General features: G+C 56.9%; 12 protein-coding genes across 12 annotated transcripts; 5 read left to right on the forward strand and 7 right to left on the reverse strand.

Annotated features, from left to right (window-relative positions):
- Nucleotides 1-398: 398 nt before the first annotated feature.
- Nucleotides 399-2,340, reverse strand: UV8b_04456 (uncharacterized protein; the record flags this gene model as incomplete). Its single annotated transcript, XM_043141954.1, has 3 exons — nt 399-411; nt 482-2,134; nt 2,222-2,340. The coding sequence occupies 3 exons, from the start codon at nt 2,338-2,340 to the stop codon at nt 399-401; spliced, it is 1,785 nt and encodes a 594-aa protein (XP_042997888.1).
- Nucleotides 2,341-2,472: 132 nt separating this feature from the next.
- On the reverse strand, nt 2,473-3,033 carry UV8b_04457 (uncharacterized protein; the record flags this gene model as incomplete). Its single annotated transcript, XM_043141955.1, has 1 exon — nt 2,473-3,033. The coding sequence occupies one exon, from the start codon at nt 3,031-3,033 to the stop codon at nt 2,473-2,475; it is 561 nt and encodes a 186-aa protein (XP_042997889.1).
- A 1,018-nt stretch (nt 3,034-4,051) lies between these two features.
- UV8b_04458 (uncharacterized protein) lies at nt 4,052-5,318 on the forward strand (the record flags this gene model as incomplete). Its single annotated transcript, XM_043141956.1, has 4 exons — nt 4,052-4,067; nt 4,133-4,366; nt 4,507-4,761; nt 4,861-5,318. 4 exons carry the CDS (start codon nt 4,052-4,054, stop codon nt 5,316-5,318), a joined length of 963 nt encoding a protein of 320 aa, XP_042997890.1.
- Nucleotides 5,319-5,663: 345 nt separating this feature from the next.
- UV8b_04459 (uncharacterized protein) lies at nt 5,664-6,602 on the reverse strand (the record flags this gene model as incomplete). Its single annotated transcript, XM_043141957.1, has 4 exons — nt 5,664-5,794; nt 5,875-5,923; nt 5,986-6,308; nt 6,509-6,602. The coding sequence occupies 4 exons, from the start codon at nt 6,600-6,602 to the stop codon at nt 5,664-5,666; spliced, it is 597 nt and encodes a 198-aa protein (XP_042997891.1).
- A 2,453-nt stretch (nt 6,603-9,055) lies between these two features.
- UV8b_04460 (uncharacterized protein) lies at nt 9,056-10,565 on the forward strand (the record flags this gene model as incomplete). Its single annotated transcript, XM_043141958.1, has 3 exons — nt 9,056-9,125; nt 9,215-10,421; nt 10,532-10,565. The coding sequence occupies 3 exons, from the start codon at nt 9,056-9,058 to the stop codon at nt 10,563-10,565; spliced, it is 1,311 nt and encodes a 436-aa protein (XP_042997892.1).
- Nucleotides 10,566-11,718: 1,153 nt separating this feature from the next.
- On the forward strand, nt 11,719-12,936 carry UV8b_04461 (uncharacterized protein; the record flags this gene model as incomplete). Its single annotated transcript, XM_043141959.1, has 3 exons — nt 11,719-11,823; nt 11,950-12,117; nt 12,205-12,936. The coding sequence occupies 3 exons, from the start codon at nt 11,719-11,721 to the stop codon at nt 12,934-12,936; spliced, it is 1,005 nt and encodes a 334-aa protein (XP_042997893.1).
- A 213-nt stretch (nt 12,937-13,149) lies between these two features.
- UV8b_04462 (uncharacterized protein) lies at nt 13,150-15,652 on the reverse strand (the record flags this gene model as incomplete). Its single annotated transcript, XM_043141960.1, has 3 exons — nt 13,150-15,294; nt 15,401-15,543; nt 15,613-15,652. The coding sequence occupies 3 exons, from the start codon at nt 15,650-15,652 to the stop codon at nt 13,150-13,152; spliced, it is 2,328 nt and encodes a 775-aa protein (XP_042997894.1).
- A 419-nt stretch (nt 15,653-16,071) lies between these two features.
- UV8b_04463 (uncharacterized protein) lies at nt 16,072-16,755 on the forward strand (the record flags this gene model as incomplete). The annotated part of the gene is made up of 1 exon (XM_043141961.1): nt 16,072-16,755. One exon carries the CDS (start codon nt 16,072-16,074, stop codon nt 16,753-16,755), a length of 684 nt encoding a protein of 227 aa, XP_042997895.1.
- Nucleotides 16,756-17,008: 253 nt separating this feature from the next.
- UV8b_04464 (uncharacterized protein) lies at nt 17,009-18,473 on the reverse strand (the record flags this gene model as incomplete). The annotated part of the gene is made up of 2 exons (XM_043141962.1): nt 17,009-17,125; nt 17,202-18,473. 2 exons carry the CDS (start codon nt 18,471-18,473, stop codon nt 17,009-17,011), a joined length of 1,389 nt encoding a protein of 462 aa, XP_042997896.1.
- Nucleotides 18,474-19,176: 703 nt separating this feature from the next.
- Nucleotides 19,177-19,900, reverse strand: UV8b_04465 (uncharacterized protein; the record flags this gene model as incomplete). Its single annotated transcript, XM_043141963.1, has 3 exons — nt 19,177-19,375; nt 19,549-19,653; nt 19,767-19,900. 3 exons carry the CDS (start codon nt 19,898-19,900, stop codon nt 19,177-19,179), a joined length of 438 nt encoding a protein of 145 aa, XP_042997897.1.
- An 830-nt stretch (nt 19,901-20,730) lies between these two features.
- UV8b_04466 (uncharacterized protein) lies at nt 20,731-21,307 on the forward strand (the record flags this gene model as incomplete). Its single annotated transcript, XM_043141964.1, has 2 exons — nt 20,731-20,958; nt 21,227-21,307. 2 exons carry the CDS (start codon nt 20,731-20,733, stop codon nt 21,305-21,307), a joined length of 309 nt encoding a protein of 102 aa, XP_042997898.1.
- A 140-nt stretch (nt 21,308-21,447) lies between these two features.
- On the reverse strand, nt 21,448-23,535 carry UV8b_04467 (uncharacterized protein; the record flags this gene model as incomplete). Its single annotated transcript, XM_043141965.1, has 1 exon — nt 21,448-23,535. The coding sequence occupies one exon, from the start codon at nt 23,533-23,535 to the stop codon at nt 21,448-21,450; it is 2,088 nt and encodes a 695-aa protein (XP_042997899.1).
- Between the last annotated feature and the right edge of the window lie 1,155 nt (nt 23,536-24,690).

A 24,690-nucleotide genomic window follows, 5' to 3' on the forward strand; every position in this document is an offset into this window, starting at 1 on the left:
ATATGTTCAGGATAGTCTTTCGTAGCAAGGGGGCGTAAAGACGAGGGGAGCGCTTGCTCGGTACATGGACTGCCGTGGTTGCAAATCATCAAAACCTGAAGCGCTGGCAGGCGGACGTGGAAGCGTATGAATGCTGGCAACTTTGCATCCTCATGAGGAAAATAAACATGAAAAATTTAAAAAAAAAAAAAAAAGAAAAGAAAAGAAAAGAAAAGAAAAGAAAAGAAAAGACGACTCCGTCCGTGTCACCAGTTGGGTCGTCGCAGTTGCCAATTGTAGATATTGCATGAATGAAAAACAGAAACATGCATGGCTGTTGGTCATGTTGAGGGTCCATTCCGCGGGTTGGGTTGGAGTAGGTAGTTCCAAAGAACGCAACGCGGAGAGCTAGGAACTCATCACCATCGTCGGCTGAAGGCGGGCAAAAAAGGGGTTAGCAACATGTGTTCTCGCGTTGAGCAATCGTGCAAATGAGCAGTACCTATATGCGGAATTGGTATTTGTCCGCCGCCGCCGCGGCTTGGTCCGGCCTTGATGCGTTTCCGAGTCGCGGCGTGGGTTTGCTTTGCCCGGAGACTTTTGCTTGACGGGGCGGCCCAGGAGCTCGGCTTCCAACGAGTTCAGGTCCGACGACTGTGCCGAGGGCGAGGAATGCCTAGACGCCTGAGAAGCTGGGGATGCTGGGGATGCTTGCCGTCTGGCTCCTGCGCGGACCCTGTCGGCCTGCTGCATCCTCTCGGCCTCGCGCGGCACTTGGATTTTACTCCACGGGCATTCTTGGTCCTCCGGCTTCGCTCTACTCTTGTCTTCTCTCGGGGAATCGTCCATCCTTGGTCGTTTTGGCCGTCTTTCATCGTCCTCGTTTTCTTGGCCGCCCTCACGTTTGCCGCCCCATCCTTGCGCATCTGACAGTGACTGCGCATCAGAATTGTCCGAGTTTTCGGCCGGCATGTAGGCATGGGCAAACTTGGGGCCTTTGGCACTGTCCGGCGCGATTCCTACGCCCGCTGAGCCAGAGGAAGTGCCGTTGGAATGAGAGGCGGGCAGCCTTGGCGAACGCTTCTTGTCGTCGGCGCGTCCGCAGTCGAGCGTTGCAGCAGCCATGCTCCGAGGTGACAGATCGTAGGAACGCCTTCGGGTGCCCGCTTCCTCCTTCCTCATGGCAACTGCTGATGACCGGTCGGCACAGCTCGCCGTAGGTGGTTGTTTCTTCGAGCCAGAGCTGTTCTGATTCTGCCGTTGACCCTTGCGCAAACTACTCGACCTACGATGTTCAGGAGAATAATGGACATGGTCGGTACTGTGAGCGAAGGAGCTCCAGTTACTCTGGTTACGATGTTCGTTGGATGGTCTTCTGTCTCTTCCCTTGTGATGACGGTCATTCTTGCGCTTGTTTCTGTGTTCTTGCTGCGGATTGATCTGATCGTGGCTCCTGGGGGGTTTAGGTGGAAGAGGATGTGAGACTCTTCCTGCCGGGGGTTTCGGTGGTAAGCTAGGAGGCTTAGCAAGGCCCGCGCTTGAACGCGGGTCCGATCGATTTTGATGCGGTGGGATGGTGACGGCCGGGGGCGAGGCGTGTGGTGGTGGCGAGCGAGAGTATGCCTGGTTATGGGCCGGAGGCGGTGGCCGATAATCCTGTACATCAACTCGACTTGCAGGGAAGTGCTGTCCGGAAGGCGGCTTAAGAGGGGGCGGTGGACCCGAGTAAGCCGGCGGAGCAAAGAGAGATGAGCCATGGGGAGGTGGTGGTGGTGAGTACTGCTGAGGAGGATAGGCGTACGGAGTCGGAAAGGAGCCATTATAAGCAGGCGTTGGAAGGGGATGAGTGTAGGCTGGGAATGACGGCGACTGCGCCGAATAAGGCGAAGGGGGTGGAAGAGGAGGAGGAGGAGGATGCGAATGAGAATGAGAAGAATGAGGCGCCGGCGGATGAGGAGGATGAGGAGGATGAGGAGGAGGAGGAGGAGGAGGAGGAGGCGGAGGCACGTGGCTCAGTCCGGGGACGAACGGAGGCTGAGGGGGAGGGTATTTGGTAATAAGGGGCCCCTTTGATCTTTTGTTATTGCAGCCAGCGCCTGGGCCTTTCGGATTCTGCTGACCGGGGTTGGATGAGCTCCTCCAAGCAGCGAGCCCGCTGTCGGCAACGTTAGTTTTCAGGCCCCACGACGGGTGGTCTCGGCATGATCGGCTTCAAGCTTGTGTCAAGCATTGTGTTGCTTACGCTGGAGTTTCTCTGGTAGGCTCTGGGCACGCGACGGCCCAGTGACCCACGGCACCGCAGTTGTAGCATTGAGGCTCGTCCAGCCGGCCATGTTGGCCAGCAGCAGCTTGGGCGGACATTTCGGAGCACGCGGCGCAGCAATGCGTGCGGGCGTCGCATGAAACCCGGGGCCAGTCGGGCCAGCCGAGTGGAGATGAGGTTCCGCTCCGGTCAAAGAGTCTGGGCTGCGGGAACGGAGACGCTCTCTCATCTCATGGAAGAGACGAGGGGGGGGGGGATGGTCCCTTGGAGCAAGATGCACCGGCGACGGCGGCGACAGCAAACGGCGACAGCAAAGAGCAATAGCAACAGCGACAGCAGCAGCAACAGGCGACGGCGACGGCGACAAGCGGCAGCGGCAGCGGCGGTGGCAGCGACGGGCCCCTGCGAGAAACTCGGACGCGTTCTTCAAGGCGTTTTCTGGTGGTTGGGTTGCATGAGCAGCGGCCAAGTGAAGGTCTGTCTACCGCGAGGCTGCTGGCCTGGAGGTCCAGTGGCAGAGGCGCGCTTCCGACAACATGCTCCGAGAGACGTGGCCGACGGCGTTTCGCAGATCCCCTCCCCCAAACCGCGTACAGCTCCGCGAGAGGAGCTGCATGAACCTTGGGGAGACGGGCAAGGGCTGTCGACGGGGTTCGGCGTGAGTCAGGACCACACGGCAGAAGGTGCGCAACTCGGTCGGCTCTGAGACCGCCTTGGGAGTTCGGGACGGGCTGGATAGAGGTTGAAGGTGCAGGAGCATCGTGTACCGCATGAGACGGCGCACGGGCCATGGAGTTTCTCGGTGGATCTTGGGGGAGGGGGGGGGGGGGGGAAGAGACTTGAGCGCAGTTGTGAGGCATGTAGCGGCAGGTACACATAAGTACTGCCGCCTCTAGGGTAGGGTGTCGCAGTGTATGACCTCATGGCGCCACGTTTGGTGCAGCTGGCAGTAGTCGCCGATTCCATCTTTCCCAGACCAACGGCATTCGCCAGTTCTAGGACTCATCCGCAAGTAATTCTCCTTGTACATGGCAAAAGGGGCTGCCTTTGGTAGAAACAGACGGGAGACGGGATGAAGATAAGGTAGCTTCAATGTTGGGTTCCACTTAGGTGCGGTACCTGAGCCTACTCCGTACAGAGACCCGAGCACATGGAGCTACGTGCTGCAGAGTACATGCAACGGCGACAACATTTATCATGGCCAGAAAAAAATGGGGCCAGCCAAGCTCAGCTCAGCTCTCCACCCCAACCCGATTGGATCCATCAAGAACCTCCGGAGTCTCCAAAAACTTTTGATGTGGTCCCTCCCATAAGGTTTCTCAGTCGCCAACCTCGCGTCAACAGCCCGGCCGCGCATTACGCCTCACGAACATCCAGCGTCTTCATCAACCTTGGCAACCTCTCATCCTGGGAAACGTCCAACGTCCAACGTCCAACGTCCAACGTCCAACGTCCAACGTCCAACGTCCAACGTCCCAGCAACCCGACCCCCTCCCGCCCCGCACATACTTGCCTTGGCCCGTCGTTGAGCTCGATGGCTGCATAAACTCCTCCGTTCGCTCAACAGCCAGAGGCTTCGTCACCAGCAACCGAGCTCCCAAGCTGACCCCCGATCATGTTGGTACAAACTGCCAGCGCCCCTCCAGATTCTTCCTCTGCACGGAGCAGATATCGCGACGGTCAAACCTGAAGCGCCTTTCCCCCGAACCAGATGCTTGCCGCAGCCCCAGTCCTCACCGACGCACAATTTCTTCCTCCTGGGGCCAACCCTATCCCCGTACGGTGCCGGTGCCCTCTGCTGCATCAAACATGCCAAGCTTGCCAGGTTCGCAAAATCTCTCACGCATGGCTCGACTGTAAGCGTTTGGGAGTCGCTGACGAACCAGCCAGCCTCCGTCGACTTGGACGAGTGCATCTCGCGTCTCTACAAAAAGGAGCTCCTTGCCGAATCCGTCATCGAGGCCATATGCGCCAAGACGAAGGAGCTCCTCATGAGAGAAAGCAATGTCGTCCACGTGCGCGCCCCCGTCACCGTGGTAGGCGACATCCACGGCCAGTTCTTCGACCTCATCGAAATCTTCCGAATAGGCGGCTATTGTCCCGATACGAACTACCTGTTCCTGGGTAAATCATCCCCGCTCCCCCTTTTAAAACCCTGGCGTGCCAACCTGGCCCCCTCGCACGCGCCGTTTGAAATTGGCGTTCGACTGACTTGGCCTTTTTTTTTGGTGGGTTGTGGCGGGGGGGGTTTGATGGCGAAACAGGCGATTACGTCGACCGTGGCATGTTCAGCGTCGAGACCATCTCGCTTCTTGTTTGTTTAAAGCTACGATACCCGAATCGCGTTCATCTCATAAGGGGAAATCACGAGTCTCGCGGCGTCACGCAGTCCTATGGCTTTTATACCGAGTGTTCGCGCAAATACGGCAATGCCAATGTCTGGCATTACTTCACAGACATGTTTGATTTCTTAACCCTGAGCGTCGTCATTGATAACCAGATATTCTGCGTTCACGGCGGTACGTAGCCCTCCAGCGACCCCCAGCCCGAGAATCAGGGACAATGCTTGTCCTGGCGCAGCGCCGTTGCTGATGCCGCAACCCCCCCCATATAAAAAGGTCTTTCGCCATCGATACACTCAATCGACCAAATCAAAATCATCGACCGTTTCCGAGAGATACCCCATGAGGGCCCCATGGCAGATCTCGTCTGGTCGGATCCCGACCCGGAACGCGACGAGTTCTCGCTGTCTCCCCGGGGCGCAGGCTACACCTTTGGGGCCCAGGTCGTCAAGAAGTTCTTGGCCGTGAACAGCATGTCGCACATCTTGCGCGCCCACCAGCTCTGCCAAGAAGGGTTCCAAGTGCTCTACGACGACCGCTTGAGCACCGTGTGGAGCGCCCCAAACTACTGCTACCGGTGCGGTAACATGGCCAGTGTCCTGGAGGTCAGCGATAACGGCGAGAGGTTCTTCAACGTCTTTGCTGCGGCGCCCGAGAACGACGAGCACAAAGACATGCAATCCGGAGGCGACAAGGCCGCAGACAGCAACGCGCTCCCCGACTACTTTTTGTAGCAAAAGGTTGGCGGGCATGTGAAGCGTTGGCGTTTTGTTAGGGTGGTTGCGTTGGGACGCGCATCCCGCTCAACAACTCGACGTGTACAGCTAGTACATATAGTTGCATAGCCGTTTCATCATCATCAAGCAACCAGTCCTGCGCCTTCAGTCTTGGGGGATATGCTAAAGGTTGGATGTTTGAAACGTTCTCTGCTTTGTTGTGCTACGACATGTCTATCCTATGAAAGACGGCACATACACATGCCTCCGTATTGTTTTTTGCGTATTTTTTTTTTCGTTTCCTCGTCACGCTAATAGCAAATGCACGATGCCACATTCTCTTCTCCCGGCCCTTCTCTATTATTACCAGTCCTTGGCAATGTCAAAACTCCACTCAAAGCTGAGATGCTGTTTCCCATCGTCATCGACAAAGCTGGAAACGGCACTGTAGTGACCTCGAGCAAGCATGCCGGAGGGTGCCTCCTCCTCCTGGACTAGAACGAAATCAGCATGGACACCCGTGTGGGGAGGGGGGGCAAAAGGGGGCCAGGCCGGTTCTGCGTGCCGTGCTTACACTTCTTTATATAAACGGGCTGCTTGTCAGTGTTGGGAGCGTAGCTCCCCTTTTGTCAAGAATTAGCCGCTGCGATGAATACTGCCATGGCCCGCTGTCACTGTATCTTACAATCATTTCGGAATCCTTGGACACCCTGATGCCCTTGCGCTTGACGACCTGGACATAATGCAAGCCGCTCAGAATCTCGTGCTGCACCTTGAACTGGGCGCTCATGGTGAACTTGGAGCCTTCTTTGATCTTGAACGGCTTGTCCTTTAGGCTGGTCTCGCTTCCAGGAGAGGAAAGATCGATGGTGACGGGATCACGGCCGGCAGAGTCCATGGTCAGAGCGAGGATAATGCAGACGCGGGAGTCGTTGGGGTCGGAAATGTCTTTGCCGGCACCCAGCCCCAAAGACTTTTTGTACCTCTGCAGAGACTCATCTCCAGCATCTGCGACGAGACGAGGGGAAAAAGAGGAAAGGAGAAGACGACGTCAGCATTGAGTACTTTTCAGCGGCACGATGGGGGGGGGAGGGGGGGCTCATCCGGCCCTGCGCGGAGAGCAACTGATGGTTTCCATTGCACATGTGCCCCAAGTAGCACCGACGACGGGTTCGAGGATAAGGCGGCGTGGTCTGTAGCTTACTGACCCATTTCTTGGTACTGGGCTACGCTCTGCTTTGGTTGAGAGAGCTTGTAGCCCTGAGTCTCTTCAGGCATGGTATCATCGTCATGGGAGGCCATTCTGGCTGTTGGCAGGGGTTCCCCTCAATGAAGACGGACCGGGGGGGATCGTGCGCTGAGGCCAGATGGGAGAACCTGCTACGTGAGGATACCAAGATACGAGGCGTCGACCACCCAGGCGTGAACTACTCCGGGCTTCCGGAAACGTTGCAGGGCGAGAAGGTGTTCAATTGCAGATGGAGAAAGAAGGGGAAATCGAAAAGGATATGTAACAAACAGACGGACGGTCAAGGAGGAGAAGCATGGAGGGGCAAACCCCCCCTTCCAGGCCAGCTGTACCTAACTGTACCTAACGGGGTATCAGGTTTACGTACTCGCCACGCGAATCCTATGTACCTCTCTACACATGCGAGACCTAGGTCTACCTCTGGCTCAAGGCTTCGGGAAGACCAGGTTGCTGGCTGAAAGACGGAGCGATTGTACGTCGGATAGACAAGGGGGAAAGAGGGTCGATTTAGTAAAGCCGCAGTATCAGATTATAATTCTGCAAACTGGACGAAATTGACTGTTGTTCATGGTTCGCTTACTCGATTCGATGATCGACGACAAGGCGGGTACAAAGTACCCCGTACTCGTACTTGTGGATAGGTTTCGACACCTCTCGACTACCCCCCCCACCACGGCTGCAATCATCACAGCCTCGACCTCGAATACCACATATGCAGGAGGCGCTGGGGTTTGCGTCTGGGAGGTGCATGCCTCAGAGCCAACCCCGTGCATCTCGCCGAGTACCGTCCAGACACTGGAATCCATCGCAGCCCGCGGAAAATAATTGATGCGATTTGACGGCCTACGGGAATCCGTAGTCGGCCTTGTCCTCCGACATGCCGGGAGAATTGACGCCAATGGAGGGTCCGGTCGGAATCGTGCGAATCGAGGCCATCGAATCGTTGGCACCAACAAGTTGGAAAGTTTTAGCTTAGGTAATAGGTTCCTTCCTGATTCCTCTTATCTTGCACGATCGCTATTTCCGGAGCAGCTGGGAGCGCTTCAGGTCTCGAGTGCTATTTCGGGATTCTATGATTCTTATGATTCTCACTCGCGAGCAGCTAGCCTTGGGAGTAGTAGGCGCTAGGTACGAGGTGGGCTAGCAGATGCTTACTAAGGAAGGCGGGGTCCTGTATCGTGTCTGGACTCTTGCATTGGTTTATTCCGGAAAATTGATTTAAAGCTTATACGGGGATATACCACAGCTGTATTATAGGTACCTAACGGAAGTACTGCTGAGAACGTGTTCACAATGCTCAGCAGTACTCCGTACTTGCGTATCTATAGGTACCCTAAGGTACCAGCCTACCTCTATGGGACCTGGTGGCTCCCCATGCTGGCCCTTGCGTTCTTTCGCTGGTCCCCGGCTCGAGATTTTGTCTTGCTCCCACCACGCGATCCCTGTTGTTCATAATCGTACTTGCCATGCCCGGCTGGGTGTTTGGCAGTGAGCCTCTTCTCTTTTGACCCGTATGAGAGATGGGCTGTAACCTGTTGCTTGAGAGATGGATGTGGAGCTATACATGCTAGGTACCTAGCAAGCCTCGACCAATAATTTACCACATAGCACGCCCCGCCCTAAACCTGATCAGTGCCAATTGGAGTACAAGCGCGTACTAGGCCTCCCGGAAAGGTAGGTGGTACGTAGCACGACGGAGATCGGAGTCGCCTAGCACTCACCACCAAGCCTGCCAGGTACCTACCAGGTACTTACTTCCCCAGCCTGGAGGTACATAGGTACCTACCTACCTGCCGGCGTCAATTGCTTGCGGACGATTGACTGTCTGTCGCCTCCCATCTCGCGCTCCTGATTTGCGTCAACCAAGTTTATTAACCTTACCTTTTAGCCCCAGCGCCTTGCAAGCAATCCCCCTTCCCACCCCCCTCTTCCCCCCCCTGGGCTTTGTCTTTCTGGGCTTTGTCTTTCTGGGCTTTGTCTTCCTGGCCTTTCTCATTCCGGCTTTTCCTTCTGGCTTTTCCTTGCACCTACTCGTTTGGTTGGCAGGGCGAAATATCCATCGTGTCGCCGCCCGAAAGGCCTCAACATCCGCCAGTCGTCAAAGACTTTTTCGGCTTTTTCTTTTGCGACGACTTGTGACGTGACGCGTGCCCACCTCGGCCGCTTATTGATTGCTTCACGCGATCCCGCGATTTTCCTTGGGCCTGCCAGGTAATACATTCATGTCTTCTGCTGCGCGGCCGCGGCCACGGTCCCTTGCCACTGCGACGCGCATACTCCCCGTCCCTCAATCACCGCGACGACAACTAACAACCATCGAGTTTACGCAGTCGTAGAGTCTTGCTCTGCTGTCCTCGAGGTCCAGACGTTGACCTTGTTTTTTTTTTTTTTTTTTTCCCCTCGCGCTGCATGCACCGCAGCTCGCCTGTTGGTCAATATCCGCCAGTTGGACGTTGCGCGACTCGCCCATCAAACGGCCAGGTCGCAGCCCGAATCTGCCAGCACAATGGCAGCCTCAACTAAGCGGAGCCTGCCTGCGCGGCACAACCCGCTGCTGCTCGAGGACATTCCGGACTGTATGTGTCTAACCCCCCGGGACTCGTCCGCTCACTTTTGTCAGGGTCCCTCGAATATCACGTAACTCATACTCATCTCGTTTCGTCAGATCTCGATCTCGTTGCGCGACGCCGCCTTGGTCAGACCAAGCTCACTCCTAAAATGGTTTGCGGCGATGAGGCCGACCCTGCGTCGCTAGGCGTCTTTGACTATGCGCATCTCAGAGCCCCCCTCCCCAAGGGTATCGTGTCGGGCATCTTCAAATCGAGTCCCACGAGCTACTTCTTGATGCGCCGAAGCTTTGATGGCTACGTGTCTGCAACTGGCATGTTCAAGGCCACGTTCCCCTATGCGGAGGCTTCGGAGGAAGAGGCTGAGCGCAAGTACATCAAGTCTCTTCCGACCACCAGCCCAGAGGAGACGGCTGGTAACATCTGGATCCCCCCAGAGCAGGCGTTGGCCTTGGCCGACGACTACAAGATTGGGATTTGGATCCGCGCCTTGCTCGACCCGGCCAAAGTCCCCGTCTCGTCGAGCTCAACCCCCGGGTCACCGCCCAAGACTATTGCGGCGCCTCCCAAGTTCGACTTGGTCAAGGCTCTCAACAAACTAGCCCCCCCGCCTGTGTCGAGCCTGTCCAGGTCCTCGCGCAGTCGTCGATCAGTCAGTCCTACAAAGCTTTCAAGACGCGCACCTGCGTCCCCCCGGAAACGCAGCGCCAGGCTCAAAGCAGGCTCAATCGAACCGCCAGCACACAAACCAGATGGAACAAACGGCGACGACACCGACAAGGCCAGGCAGGACGATGTCGTGATGAAGACTAGCGAGTTTGACCCAGACGTGGTGCTGGAGCACAGAGCGGAAGACGCCACGCTGAGGATCCGAGTGGACGAGGTCTCCAAGGACGCCGAGGGCCACGAGACAAAACACACCGTCACTGAAGTGGACGTTCCTCTGCCCAGCTCCGGCAGCCCTCCCAGCGCCGAAGATACCGCCAAGATGATAGCCGCCGCCAAGGAGATGGTGCAAATGGGCAAGGACGAGGACGAACGAGTGGCCGCAGAGCACAAGAGAGCAGACGAAAAACGAGGCAGTCTTAACGCCTCCTCTTCGACACCAGCGAAGAAGAGCAAACGCAAGGCTGCCGACATTTCCGTAGCCGACAAGGACGGCGACGACGGCAAGGACGAGGAGGGCGCCGAGGAGAGCGAGGAAGGGGAGCGCCGGGTGAAAAAGGTCAAGACTGAGGCGGAAGTCCGAAAGGACAGAGTCAAGAACAGGGCCCTATTTGGCATCGGCGCCACAGTTGCAGTTGGGTAAGTCAAGACTGACGGTTTTTTTTTTTTTTTTTCATTTTTTCTTTCTTTCTTTTCTTTTCTTTCTTTTCACAGGACAGAGAAACTTGCTAACCAAATTGTCCGTTTAGGGCGCTTGTGCCGTGGCTGGTCAACTTGCTGTAAGGAGGGAGAGAAAAAATGCTGCGATGAATAGCAGAGCCGACAAGTCGACGCCCGCCGCTTATTTGAGACACTTGTTCCCGGGAAGAGATCCCTCTCTTGTGCTGGTTTGATTCCCAGCTCGCTCGGGAGTCATGCGCAAGATGGACATTTCAACGTCCGAGATGAGGGTGCCCGCAGAGAAAAGAATCAAGAAAAAGACAAGACACAAACGGGAAGGAAAAGCAAGCCGTTGTGGGACACTACCCAGGGCGAGTTTATTCACTTTTTTCTCTCCCTTTCCTTCCTACCTCTTGTTATTTTCTTTTCTTTTCTTTTTTTCTCCTCTCAGTTGGCTGTTGGGGCCCCATTTGGGCCTTTTGATCAGCTTGGGGCTTTGGACTGACGGGATAATACTTTTTTTTGGGTGTTTTTTTTTTTGTTTTATTTATTTCTGTAGACTTGACCCTTTGCCCGCCTCTTTCTTGGCTTTCCCCCTTCTTTTTCTTTTTCTTTTTCTCTTCTGGTTTTTTTTTTTTTTTTTTTTTTTTTTTTTCAAACTGTATCCCTTCCAAGAGAATGCTTGATTCCCCCCTCGTAGCATCACGGCTACCTTGCCTTTCTTTTACACATGGGCTGGAGGCGTTGGGTGGATTACGTCTACGGTGAAAGTGGCTATCGTGAGGGACGGGCGGACGGGCGGACGGGCGGACGGGCGGATGGTGGTGGTGATGGACAGGATCGGGCACTCGCAGCATTGGAGTAGAAGTAGTATTGGTTGTAATACTGTAATGCATAACGTTGCAGTTTCAACGCAGCCTCGGGGCTCGGGCAGAGACGGGTCTCACCACCGGCAGCGTTGACGTTTTGCCGATGTCGCGGGTCGCTTGGCAGCGGCAATGGCCGGCTGTTGTCGGCCAGCCGCCAGCCAGCCATCCGCCAGCTGCCGTGCCGCATCGTCACGGCGCCTCGAGCCTCGCCGCCTCGCCGCCTCGCCGCCTCGCCCGCCAACAAATGCCCCATCTCCATCTCCGTCTCCGTCTCCGTCTGCCCTGCTCTTGCTCTTGCTCTTGCTCTCCCTGTTCAACAGACGTACCTCCCGCACGACCGGCGGAACAACGTGCTCCCCGAGCCTTGAACTTGCGCCCGCATCTCCTCCCCCGCCGCTGCTTCTGCCATGCGCGTCGCCGCCACCCGGCTGAGCAGCCTCGTGCCGAGGCGGGGGTTCGCCTCTACCCCGACCAGGTTGGACAAGTACGCGTTTGTCGGCCTCGGCCAAATGGTACGTCGTCGTCGTCGTCGCCGTCGTCGTCGCCGCAGCTGCCTTGACTCCATCCCCAGCCGCGGTGTCGGGTGCAGACCGCAACCGCAGCAAGGGGCTGACATGCCGCCCCTTTTTTCTGCCCAGGGTTTCCAAATGGCCAAGAACCTCCAGTCCAAGCTCGATCCCGCCGACACCCTCGCCGTGCACGACATCAACCCCGACGCCGTGGAGCGCTTCAAGACGCACGCGCAGGCCACGCCCGGCGCGGCCGTCGACCTCGCCCCCAGCGCCTGGGCGGCCGCCAAAGACGCCGCAAGTTGAACCCCTTCCCCCCCCCCGGCGGGACCGACCAAGCGGAAAACTAACGTGAGACACGTTGCCCGGCCGAAACCCACACAGGACACCGTCATCACCGTCCTGCCCGAGCCGCAGCACGTGCTGGCCGTCTACCGCTCCATGCTGGCCGAGGCGCCGCCGCGCAGCAAGACGCGCGTCTTCATCGACTGCTCGACCATCGACCCCTCGACGTCGCGGCAGGTCGCGCGGGCCGTGCGCGCCGCCGGCCAGGGCGCCCTGGTCGACGCCCCCATGTCGGGCGGCGTCGTCGGCGCCGCCGCCGGCTCCCTGACCTTTATGCTCGGCGCCGACGACGACGCCCTGGTCGAGCGGCGCGTCCGGCCCGCCCTGCTGCGCATGGGGGCCGCCGTCCTGCACTGCGGCCCCCAGGGCGCCGGGCTGTCGGCCAAGCTCGCCAACAACTACCTGCTCGCGCTGAACAACATCGCCACGGCCGAGGCCATGAACCTGGGCGTCAGGTGGGGGCTCGACCCGCGCACCCTGGCCCGCGTCATCAACGCCAGCACCGGCCGCTGCTGGCCCAGCGAGGTGAATAACCCGGTCAGGGGGGTCGTCGACGCCGCCCCCGCGGGCCGCGACTACGCTGGCGGCTTTGGCATCTCCCTCATGAAGAAGGACCTGCGGCTCGCCATGGTGGCTGCCCGCGAGGCCGGGGCCGACATGGCCTTGGCCGATGCTGCCTACCGCGTCTACGAGGCGGCCGAGAAGCTGGACCAGTGCAAGGGGCGCGACTTTTCCGTCGTCTACAGATATCTCGGAGGCAAGGAGGAGTAGGACAGGGCACGAGAGCACGACGTTCCAGTTCCACGGGTCTGACTTGTGAAGTGAAGCTGCTCACCGGTCTTTTACTCCGAGCACACAAAGATGTGAAAATGTGCAGGGGGACCCCAAGTCCATTCCCCCCTCTTTTTTTTTTTTTTTTTTTTTTTTTTTTTTTTTTGGGCCAAGCATCCCACGTTTGTAGGCATTATATACTCGCAGCTCCCGTTACCTCTTGACAAGACCAACGTCCTCCCCGTCATCGCCACTTTCCTCGTCCTCGTCCTCGTCCTCCTCGTCCTCCTCGTCCTCCTCCTCGTCGGTTTCTTCCTCATCGTCCTCCTCCCCAGTCTCTTCTTCTGTTTCTTCATCTCCAGTCTCAGTCTCCTCCGCCAACCAGTCGTCCAAGGTTTTGGTGCCCACAGTCTCGCCGAGCCCATCCGCCTTGGCAACAGGAGGTCGCCAACTGGCCGCCTGGTCCAGCATCTCACCGGCTGGAGCGACGCTCTTCTCGTTGCCGTATCTTGAAGCTGACGCGCCGTCATCTTGGTCCCTGAGCCGAGCATCTGGCTCTTTTCCCTGTTCCACCCAATCCGGGAGGGTTTCGTAGCCTCTCAAGCCATGGATGCCGCCGCCGCCGGCCAACACCAGTGTTGACGACCCTAGCAGAAAACCCTTTCTGGATTCCGACGGGCTCGGGGCCTGAGGAGCCGGTTTCGGGGCTAGCAACATCAGGGTCGCGAGCTGAGGAACGCCCAGCAGCGCCTTGTACATCCTGGCTCGATCTCGCAGTTCGTAAGACGTGTCATATCTGACCAGGAGGAGCAGGTAGTCCCAGAGCCGCTCGACGGGATGGGCATCCTGCTCCTTCGGGGCGCCTTGCTCCGCCCCGTCTGCCTCTACCGTCTCGCTCCTCCTGTTGACGTGGTGCAAGTAAACCTTGGCTCCGAGGAGCAGAATCTGCCGTTTGGCGGCCTCTGATTCGCTTGCAAAGTCCTTCAGCAAGATGCGCAAGACATCCGGCGCGATGTTATCCTCGCCCTGGAAGCCCGAGAATTCGCCGACCAGCCATATGATGGTAGCCCTTGCTTGCGGATCCGACGCAGAGTCGAGGTTCTTGGCCAGACGGACAACAGTTCCGGCGTGACCCCCGGCATCTTGCTGGATCAAGTGGCGGATCACGGTCAGAGACTCGGCTGCCAGATGCCCGTCCAAGCTGGTGATTTGGCCGAGCAACAGTCGGAGGCATCGGGGCGCGGTCTTGGCGTGGGACTGGGCGCACCTCCCAATGGCTCGCACCGCTTCGCGGACAATGGCCTTGTCCGAGCCCCGCGAAAAGTGCTCCAGCTCTTTCAGTATGAGGCTCTTGACGTGCGAGGGGCTGTGCGGGAATATGAGGGTCAGCACCTCCAGCTTGAGCTCCCACACCGGCGCGGAATCCGTGGCTCGGACGAGGAAGTGGCTGGCGTACTTGACCAAGTCCTCTGGCCTCATGAGGCAAACTGATACAATGTTGTACAAGGCCAGCTGCTGAATGTCTTGGGCTCCTCGCAGGAGCGCAATCAAGGGTCCGATGGCGAGCTTGACGTACTCTGGTGTCCCAACGTCAACGTAACACCTCGTGACTGCAACCACGACGCCAGAGTTCCGACTCTGCAGGAGAGGCTTTATGCCGTTGAGCAGCAACAGCAAGTCGCTGCTGAGTTTGCCTTGCCGCGGTTGCCCGGCGTCGGGCGAGTCCGAGTAAAAGTCATCGGCGAGCCTGCTCTGCGGCAGCGATTCCGCGGTCGCCTCCTCAGCCCTGGGGAAGCACCTCCTTGCGTAGTACGTCATGAGCCGGAGCATGGCCAGCTGGCTCCACTCGTCCATGTCGACAACCTTTCTCACCAGGCTTCGGTAGTGTTGGTGAACCAGGTCGATCCTGTCCGGACACACCTCCAAAAAAGCCGACACAGCAGCGCCGGCCACGTAGTACTGCTTGTCGCCTAGCAGAGCGGCAAGGTACTCAATCAGCTGTGGCGACTGACCGGGGTCCAGCCTGTAGCATTTGGGAATCGACAAGGCTGCCGCTTTCCGCACGAGCGGACTCATGTCGGCGATGCCCTTCTTGATGGCCAACGACACAATCTGGCTGATGACCGGCACGCGGATCCCGGACATGGTCCTGAGAGCCAGCGCTCGCACCTGCGGGTTCGGATCGGACAGCGACTTCTGGATGGTGTTGATGGACAGCAGGGCCAGGTCTGGCTCTTGCTCCGCATGGTGGATGAGATAGATGTAGACGAGCTTTTTTATTTCGAGGTTGGGGGATGCCACATTCTTGACCACGGAGGAGAAGAAGGGGGCCGTCTTTTGGTTGCTGCGATACATCATCTGGTCGCGGTCCGTTAGCATGACATCGGGGGCCTCGAAGGGCAATGTATCGTGATGATGCGTCGCCGCGTCGCCGCGTCGCCCACGATGCCGGTTCAACACGCACCGATACAACCCGCCGCAACCCCTCCAGGACATCCCTCTCGTTCCTGCTGTCCAGAAGCTTCCGGATCTGGCTTCGGTCGAGCGGTCGGGAGCTTGAGCGCACGCTGCGCGTAGCTTGAGCAGCGTCGAGGGTGAGCTCTCTTGCTTCAAGCGAAGCCCAAGGGGTTAGCATTAAAGGAGAAGGGTGCGAGCCGAGTTGGAGCTCGGACCTACCTGTCTCCATGAGACTCGATATCCTGGCTATCGACTCCATTTCAACCACGAGGCTGTATGATTAGGGTCGGGAGTTGGCCAGCGATGCGACATGCCTGGGTATGATGATGCTGTGTACAGACCAGACAGTCCTTGGAATCTTGGACGACGTTGACGTTGTGGTGGATACGCAGTGAGTTACCTGCATCGCCCAGGACGACCCCGCCCCCACCCACCACCGTCACGGTCATCTGTCGACACCTGTCTGGCACCTGTCATTCATGTACCGTGTGCTCGCACAGTACGGAGTTATCTTCTAGTTTCCCCGTTCCATCAAGAAAATTTAAAAGCATCGTCTCCTCAGCCTCGCTCCTCGACCCGGCTTCCTCGCAGCGACATATCCATCGTCGCAGCTGTCCTTCCCCGCGCTTCGCTGCCCCCCTCCCCCCATCAAGATGTAGCACGCTGGGTTGACGCATAATGGCAGCACGACAGCCCCGACAAGCGCCCCAGCCCGTCATCCTCCCGCCCGCGACGCCCTCGGAGCTGCTCCAGCACGTCATTGCCCGCACCACGTATCCCACAACCGTGGTCATAGCCTGGCCGCGGGACCAGTTCCTCAACGCGCTGGCCCAAGACGTCCGCCAGTCCGCCCGCGCCAGACGCGCCGACGGCGATGCAGACGAAGCCGCCCAGCATCCCCTGCTCCACGCCTCGCTCGCCCAGACCGCCGTCTCCCGCCACATCAACCTGGTCTTCGCGCCCACCGTGGCCCATCTCCGCGCGTACCTGTCGACGTTTTCGCAGAGCGACATCAAGACGCCGCCGCCGCCGGCGTCGACGCCCCTCGAGGTGCCGCCGCTGCTCCTGGTGTACGGGCACGTGGAGCTGCATCGCCACGGGACCCAGTGGTCGGCGCAGGGGCTGGGCTTTTCCACGGCCGTCCTGGTGGATGGCGCGATGCGCAATTCGCACCGGGCGGCGATTGTCGAGCCGAGACGCACGGGCAGCACTGACGAGTTGGAGCAGCTGCTAGAGCAGACTTTGCCGATCCTCACGGGGACCGTTTGCAAAGACGATGGATCCTGGGCTGGGCCCGTTGTCGCCCTAGGACGGCTGCTGAGCAGTTGGTTCGAGGTAGATGCAAAAGCTCAAGTTGCATGAAAAGCGGCAACACCTCACTGACCGCTGTCGTTTCCCTTCAACCTGGCCGATTGCCGTGCCATGAATGCAATGTGACGAAGCAATGAAATGGAAATACCCATGCAAATATATGTATATATATATGTCTCAGTACAAACGCCAAGCCCTGGTATCCATCATCATCATCATCATCATCATCGTCGTCGTCATCGTCATCGTCTTCGTCTTCGTCATAAAAGCCAAACAAGGTGCATGTGGAAGAGGCATCGGTTCATCAGCCGATCAACTGCTCCATTTCCGTCATGTACAGCTTGACATGCGCCTCCATCTTGAGATACTCGTCCTGGGCGGCATGAATCTCCTGCTCAATATTCTCCTTGAGGTCGAGCATCTGCTGGCGTGGTTAGGAAGAAAGACGGCATGGTCCGCTGCGTCGGCCGGGAGCAAGAAAAGAATGCACGACTCACCTTCTTCTCCGTCTGCTCAATCCTGACCCTTCGAATCTCCATGTCCTTGCCCTTTTCGGTGTGTTCATCGGTCAGCTCGCGGTGGGTGGCGCGCAGCTTCTGCATCTTGTCTTTGGCTTCTTCGGCCTTTTTGGCGCTTTGCTCCCGCAGCTTCTTCGTCCGCTCCGTCCACTTGCCCAGCTGACGCCGCAGCATACTCTCGGTCCTCTCCACCTCGCGGGCATTGTTACCCCGTTCGGACAGCGCGTCTCGTTGCTTGGCATTCCGAAGCATTTCTTCCTCCTCCCTGGCGAGCTCGGCGGCAATCTCGTCGAGGATTTTGATGCACGAGGCGACATCGGTCGAGACCACGGCGAAGGAATCGGTCGACGTCTGCAGCGCCCGGGCTCTCCGGTCCAGGGCGTCGATGTGGGCCTTGTCGTTGTTGAGAATGTCCCGCAGCTCGGCGAGGCTGTCCTGCAGGGCGGACGGGCTCTGCAGCATGTAGGGGCGCAGCTTGTTGCTCTCGTGCTTGAGCGTCAGCTTCTCCTGCGTCTTGTGCTCCAGGGCGCTGGCGAGCTCGCCCTTTTTCTGCTTGGCGTCCTCGAGCCGCGCGGCCACCTTTTCCTGGTTGCGCCGCAGCTCCAGGAGCCGCTTCTTCAGCTCGTCGTTGCGCAGCGTCTTTTCGCGGGCCTGCGCCTCCATGGCCTTGCGGTTGCGCCTCATGTCTCCCAGGCGGCCCTCGTTGGCCTGGTTCTCGGCGTACAGGGTGTCGATCCGCGCCTTTGTCGACTCGGCCTTGTTGTAGTGCTGGTCGATGACGGTGGTTTGCGATTCGCGGAACCGGACAAAGTTGATGAGGTAGCTGAACACCTTGACCAGTCTTTCGTAGGTCGGCTTGTACAGGTCGTTGAAGGTGAAGTCGGTGATGCCGCACTCGAAGAGCAGGCGGCGCAGCGACACGTAGAAGCCCATCAGGTTGCGCGTGTCCGGGGGGATCACGTCGGAAAAGTCGCCGCAGACGTCCTCGGCCGCCGCGCGCATGGCCGGCTCGACGGTTTCCCGCGTCGCGTTGAGGAGCAGTTCGGCGAACCACTCGAAGATCTGCTGCACGTGGGCGGGGTTCGGTTTCTGAAGGTCGGCAACGGTGAAGTGAATGCCAATGTCGGTGATGCACCCCACAATCTCCCGGTCTGGCAGCCGCATAAAGGCGTCGGCCTCGTCTTCCTTTTTCCGCGAGCGGCCTTGCTGCTGGCTTGACGGGATGATGCTCATTCTCGGATTGTACGCCATGTTTGGGGGGGGGGGGGGGGGGGTTTGTTCCCTTCTTTTCTTGATTCTCGTTTCTGGCTTCTGGCTCCTGACACCCTAGACGAGGGGCGTCTGCGCGTACTTTTGGGGAGGATTAAGAGAGAAAAAAAAAAAAAAGCTTGCAAAGAGTTGAGTTGGCGTGTTTTTCAGGCCCCAATGTGCGTTGATGCTTGGCCAGCCGACGCGTTGCTTCGTCGTTGCTGTGGGAACCCAGCAGCGGCCCCTCCATATTGGCTCCACTCTCCCCGACTTTGCTCCCTGACTGGTTGAAGACCTCATCCGAATCCCTGTCTAAATCCAAATCCATCCATCCATCCATCCATCCATCCATCCAGCCCTGTCCAGCGTCTTGTCTTTCTCTAGAGTACGCAGTCATACATGGCAGATGCGTTATCTGCAAGCGGCAGACAACCCGAGCGTCCAAGACGCACTGGATGCGCGGCATGTCTGCCTTTGTCCTTCTGCAGCGAGGTCGTCATCGGCCGGGCTGAGGCTCTGTTGGTTGTCCTTTTCGTCTACTCGTTGAAAACCACGTCATCCCATCTATAGCACCCAATCTACCATTTACATGTCACCAAAACCCAACCCCCCCCACGTCCGTGGTGCTGTTTTATGCGCTCGTTCTTTTCCCTTCTCTTCTCCAACCACAGGACTCGACGTCGCCCGCCCTCCCACGCTCGAACTACTACACTGCCATCTTGCTCAGAGCCGCCGTCAGCCCCGTAGGATCCGCTCCCACGACCTGGTCAACCTTCTCGCCTCTCCGGAAAAAGAAAAACGTGGGCATCGCACGAACGCCCAAGGCCGCGGATACCTCGGGCAGCTCGTCCACGTCGACTTTGATGAAGTGGACCTTGTCCTTGAAAGCAGCGTCCTCGGAGTGCCTGCCGTAAACTCACGCGCAAACATCAGTGTCCACGACCGGCAAACCCAAAGCACTCGAAGGTGATGGAAGGAGGGACCGCCTAGCCGAAACCATGGGCCTTGCCTTGCACGACCGCCAGCCGCCGGGGGCGCCAGGGAGGAATCCAAATGTCGACAACTCGAACATACATACCGGTGGAGAATCGGGGCAATGGCCTTGCAAGGGCCGCACCATGTAGCAAAGCAGTCCACGACGACTCGGTCGTGATCAGACACGGCCTTTCTGAACTCGTCGGCACTTTATGCGGGAGGCGTGGCCCCTTCGAGTTAGCGATTGCGATGTCATGGATTTTTTTTATTTTTTTTGTTTTTGGGTCGCTTCAAGTGGACGCTCTGGGGCGGGCCATGTACGTTTTTATCATGTGCACAATGTGCCTGGCCGGAGAGGATGGAAATGTCCTCGAAGCAACGGTTGGTCGGACCACTCGAGGAGCGTGGGCCCGTGTGGCGGAGGCCAAAGTTCTAGGGACGCGGGAGGCCAGCATGTTTGCGAAACAGATTCTGTCCAGGGATCTCGGTGTGGACTCGAGTTGTTGGCGGTGCTGCGAGATTTGAAAGGGAAGTTGGTGACGAGAGTAAACACTGATGATGGGGGTTGATCAAGTCGATGTTGAGTCGAGTGGAGAACGCTGATTGGTCGGGTCTTTTCGTATCGAGCCCCAATATTTTCCTCAAGCATGGAAGCATGCATCCATCATCCATCGCGGCAGGCGCATTCATCACGATATGTCCAATCGCAGTCCAAAACACGATATTTAGGCATGTACGGAGTAATATCCAATCAATTCCTACAGAATCCCATACTCGATATCCGCCTACTCGAATCCCATACATCTGCCGCGCTTGCACGCACCCGCACAAACGGGTGCGGCGTGACCCTCATGGCCAGCAAGCCTCAGGGGTTCTTTGGTAAAATGCACAACGGACAAGTCGCCCAGCTCTCTATGGTATACAGCTACAGAGCAAGCCGGTGAGAACCCTGGACCTCACCGGGGAAGAAATTACAAAAACACCATGAGCGAGCCGAGATTGGCTCGTCCATATTCGACGCTCGGTTGAAACTCGGAGCATAAGAAGAAGAAGAAAAAGAAGCGTCAAAAGACGGGCGGCTGGTCCGCCTGATGAGCTCAACAAAGTTCTCCATCGAAATCGATTACATAGCAATATGAAGAAGAATCGGCCCATGTGCTAGCCTAATCGAGTCTCCTCAATTGAAGGTAGACGCAGCACCAAGCGCAGTAATGCAAGCCACTGACTGCACTTGAGGATGAAAGTAAACAAGCAATAGAAATGAAGAAGAAAAAAAATAGAGGAAATGGATCCAAACCAACAGTTCCCGGGTATCTTGTACAGTACAGTACTCAAAATAAGCGAAGCATGGCAAAAGCCGTGGCATCATAACGCCGCTGGGATGACAAGTCATCCATTGACCAGGTATGATGAGGCAGGTCTCAAGGTGAAGCAAAAGCAAATCTCCTTCCGCATTCTGTGCAAGCATAGCATTTGTCGAGTATCCGATATAGAAGCCCAATTGTTACCAGTCGTGAGTTTAAGTATTTTTCTCGTTTTCCTTCTTTCCTCCCTTCTTCTTTTCTTCTTTTTTTTCTTTTTTCTCGTCTTCTTTTATTTTTTTTTCTTGAACTTTCTTCATCCTGGGGCTTATTTTTTTTTTCAATTTTCTGAGAATTTTCCACGGTTTATGGGGCGTTTTCGAGTTTTTTTTTTTTTCCGCGATACTGTTGTTATCTTTTCAGCATTTGTTGAATTTGAATTTTTTCTTTTTCTCTTTTTTTTGGGGCACCCAGTTTTAGTTCGTTTTGTACATCAGTCAAGTTGCTCGTCGTAAAATCATGCATCGTGTCCATGTTGTCGGCTGTAACCAAGCTCAATGAGCGAGTAGGCTTCAGACCAGACTCAGAACACCAGGACAAAAGAAATGTGGCAAGGTTTCTGGCCGAATCGTCTTCCATAAGCGGATCTCGGTGCTAAAAGAAAAAAAAATTGAGTGCTGCTTGCAGGTTGCGGTTGAGAGTCAACTATTTCTTAGTGTGAGGCAGTTAGGCACGAGCATATCTGCGTCTTCCTCGTCTTCTGAGTCAATGTTCACAAGTCCCTGCCGGCTGTGCATGGTGTCTCTGTCGTGATTGTGAAACTGAACAACCTCGGGCCTCGCGCCAACCTGTCCCCATTTCGCCTTTTCTGCTGTGCTGATATCCTCTTCGTCAATGCTCGGACAGTATTCACCTGAACGTCGCCCGCTCGTCAAGACACCCGAGTTTCTGTCCAACATGAAGCGTGACGAGTACTCGTCGTCGGTCATGGCAAGCTCCTCCCGAGCGAGACTTGTCGGGGAATCTGATGGATGAGCGTACTCGCGCCGATTCGCTCGCATGCAACTCTCCTGCTTCATTGTCGTCTTCGAGCTACCGACGCGCCCCGAGAGCCAGGAACCTTCCGAGTCGATGGATGCGAGCGACATGGACAGGTGCGGCTCGGCAGATTGTGTTCCTTTGGATCGCTCTGTGCAGGGTGGGGTATCATGTCGAGATGGAGGCGTCGGTCGCAAGTCCACATCCAGAGGCTTCTCGGGGAGTCTGGGGAGAGGAAAGTCGTCCTCGGGCGATTGCACTCTCGAATCTGGTGGTGAGATGGGAAATTCTGGCAAGTCTTCCCGAAATCTAGATTTGGTTCGTTTTGGCACTGACGATGCTGGCCTGCCAGTCAGATGATTGGTTGGGATGGACATGTCCTCGCCCTGTAATCTTGCCAGAGCCTCTGCCTGGGCCGGTTTGGAGGGTGTTGCTCCGACGTGCATCTCCTCTCGTGATGCGTTTGAGAAGGACGACGGGCCGGAATGTCGCTTGCCCTTGCTCCCCCACTTGAGCAACGAGGATAACGACAGTCGGCTGCCTATCTTGTGGCTGGATTCAGAATTCTTCCTGCCGCATTCTTCGTCGGCCGGACGGCTTTTATCAGAGCCGAGGGTGGATTTGGACCTTGAGTTTTTCGACCGTGCGAGACCGTCAAGTTCGGACCCTTCAGGCAGAGCCAAGAGGGGTTCGTTGGGCTCTGCGGGGTTGGCAACTCTCGGTTGCGCGTGTTCTACGTCAGATGGAGCTTGCTCATCCTGCGGCGACGTCTCTGGGCGATGAAACAGGTCCAATGGCTGCGTGCGATCCATGCTTCCCCAAGAAGAAGTGGGCGGCATGGCTAGGGCCCTCCTTTTGGAAGACGTGACAACAGTTGACGCAGGCTCAGCGCTCAAGCCCGCCAACTCCCGCCCCATGACACCTCGTTCCAGGTTCTGTGGTAGGGGCGTTACGGATTTTATAGCCTCGAGCTGTTCCCGTCGCTGGCGTTCTGTCCTACTTGCCAGTCGCCGCTCCATTCCTTCTTGTTCCTGAAGGCGTTTTCTTTCCCTCCGGCGGTTATCTCTTTCCATCAGTTCGCGCAGGTCCTTTGCGTCTAGGCCATCGGCGAGCTCATTGATGCGCCTCCGTGAATTCGCATGATCTTGGTCTGCCGCCACCGTCTCTCCAAGAGACATTTTCCTAGGTTCCGCAGTCACAGACACAGTCGCGCGGGGGGTTGCCAATTTCGCGCTCGACGCATACCTCAAAGTTGGCCGCGGGGCAAGCGAATCCAAAGCCGTTATTTTGTACGATATAAACTCCGAATCCCGAGACATTCCTGATCTGACAGAGTCGGGGTATGACAGCGATATTTGTGAAGCCGGTTCGAAATCACGACCCAGGCCGCCCGTCTTGGCCCTCTTGGTGCTCTTCTTTGAGCCGGAACGCCCATTGGAGCCGAGGCCAGACCGGATTGGCATGTAGACACTCATAGCCTTGATCTCTGCTTCGCGGTCGTGATCCTCTCTTCTTCTTTTGCTACTTTTCCTGCGCGTGGGGTGCAAAGTCGGGGTGCGATTCCATCCAGCAGCAATCACCTGTTCGGTATCCTGAGCCGCGCGGCTTCGAAAAGCTGTTTCGCCATGACGTCCGCTTCGATCAATGCCGATAGACTCATTCCGCCCTGGTGAGAAGCTGTAGGTCCGCGGCCGACGCCGTAGCTTGGAAGACTCTGTTTTGGCCTTTTTAGAGGCAGCTCGCGTTAGCATGGGGCTCGGTTGACCTCGTGCTGGAACCGCTTCCCGGTCGGACGAAGCAGCGCCACCCCTAGAGCGTTTACGGCTGCTTCTGCGCCGAAATGGCCACAGGGTCATCATGTTTCTGATCGTCGAGTTCGCTTAACGGTGCGATGTTGGCCAGTTAGCTTTTATCAAGTCTGGCCTGATGCTGCTCGTTGAAGGAATCAGGAACGTCGACGAAGGGCATTGTTGCCGCGTCCCAAGGGAGTCAGTGCTTAGCAATCATTAAACCAGGTGCGGGGAGGGAAAATGGCAGCTGGCGGTGTTCCTGTCGATGTCCAGGCGATGTCGTCGCAGGAACAAGAACCCACACAGCCAAAGTGGAATGATTAGTTTTTGAGGCTGTAAGTTTTCGAGTTAAGGATGATTCTTGTTGTCAAGTTGTTTGAATACTCAAGTTAGGCGAGGAAGTTCGTGACTTGTGTGCAATGCTGTACTGTAACGCGTAAAGGTCCACAGAGCAAGGGTGTTTCAGAGAGGTGTAGTGTAGCATGTAGGAATTGAACAGTACGGCTGTTTGCAGAATGCTACGACCTCGGAAATCGCTTAGGATCTAATGAGAGACAGCGGGGCGGATTGCGTATCGGTCGAAAAGCGCAAAGTCTGACGATGTAAGATGTCGAATTAAAAACCCTTTGGCAGTCGCACGTAAATTTTTGATTCTAGTCGTTGAATTAAGTGTCGTGTGACGAATTGGACTCGGGGATGTTTCCGTTCGTACCGGCTGCCCTGGGTCTACAGAGCAGGTAAGTCTTTCACTCTACCAAGGCAAGATAAATCGAGAACGGATGGCCTGATGGAGGGCGCAAATCGAGACGGAATGACTTGAGAGTGCATGTCAGCCAGGTACGAACGAGGAGGTCGAGGGGGATGTGTGGCTCGATTGGGAGACGGGAGGTGGGTGATGGAGGGCAAGGCGGGAATTCTGTTAAAATGGCCTGGGCCGTCGTCAACTTGGGAGGAGGAAGGTACGGAGTACAGAGTGCGGTTACGGCACGGTTACTACGGTACGTACCTATTATAAGCTAGGCGACTTGGAAGGTGTCTGTCTGTCTGGTGTTAGGTACAAGTCTGGTCGGTCTGGTATTGCCCTTGTCCATGCACACTCACTGGGTTCAGAGGACA

Source organism: Ustilaginoidea virens, chromosome 3 (assembly GCF_000687475.1).
Source record: "Ustilaginoidea virens chromosome 3, complete sequence".
NCBI lineage: Eukaryota > Fungi > Ascomycota > Sordariomycetes > Hypocreales > Clavicipitaceae > Ustilaginoidea > Ustilaginoidea virens.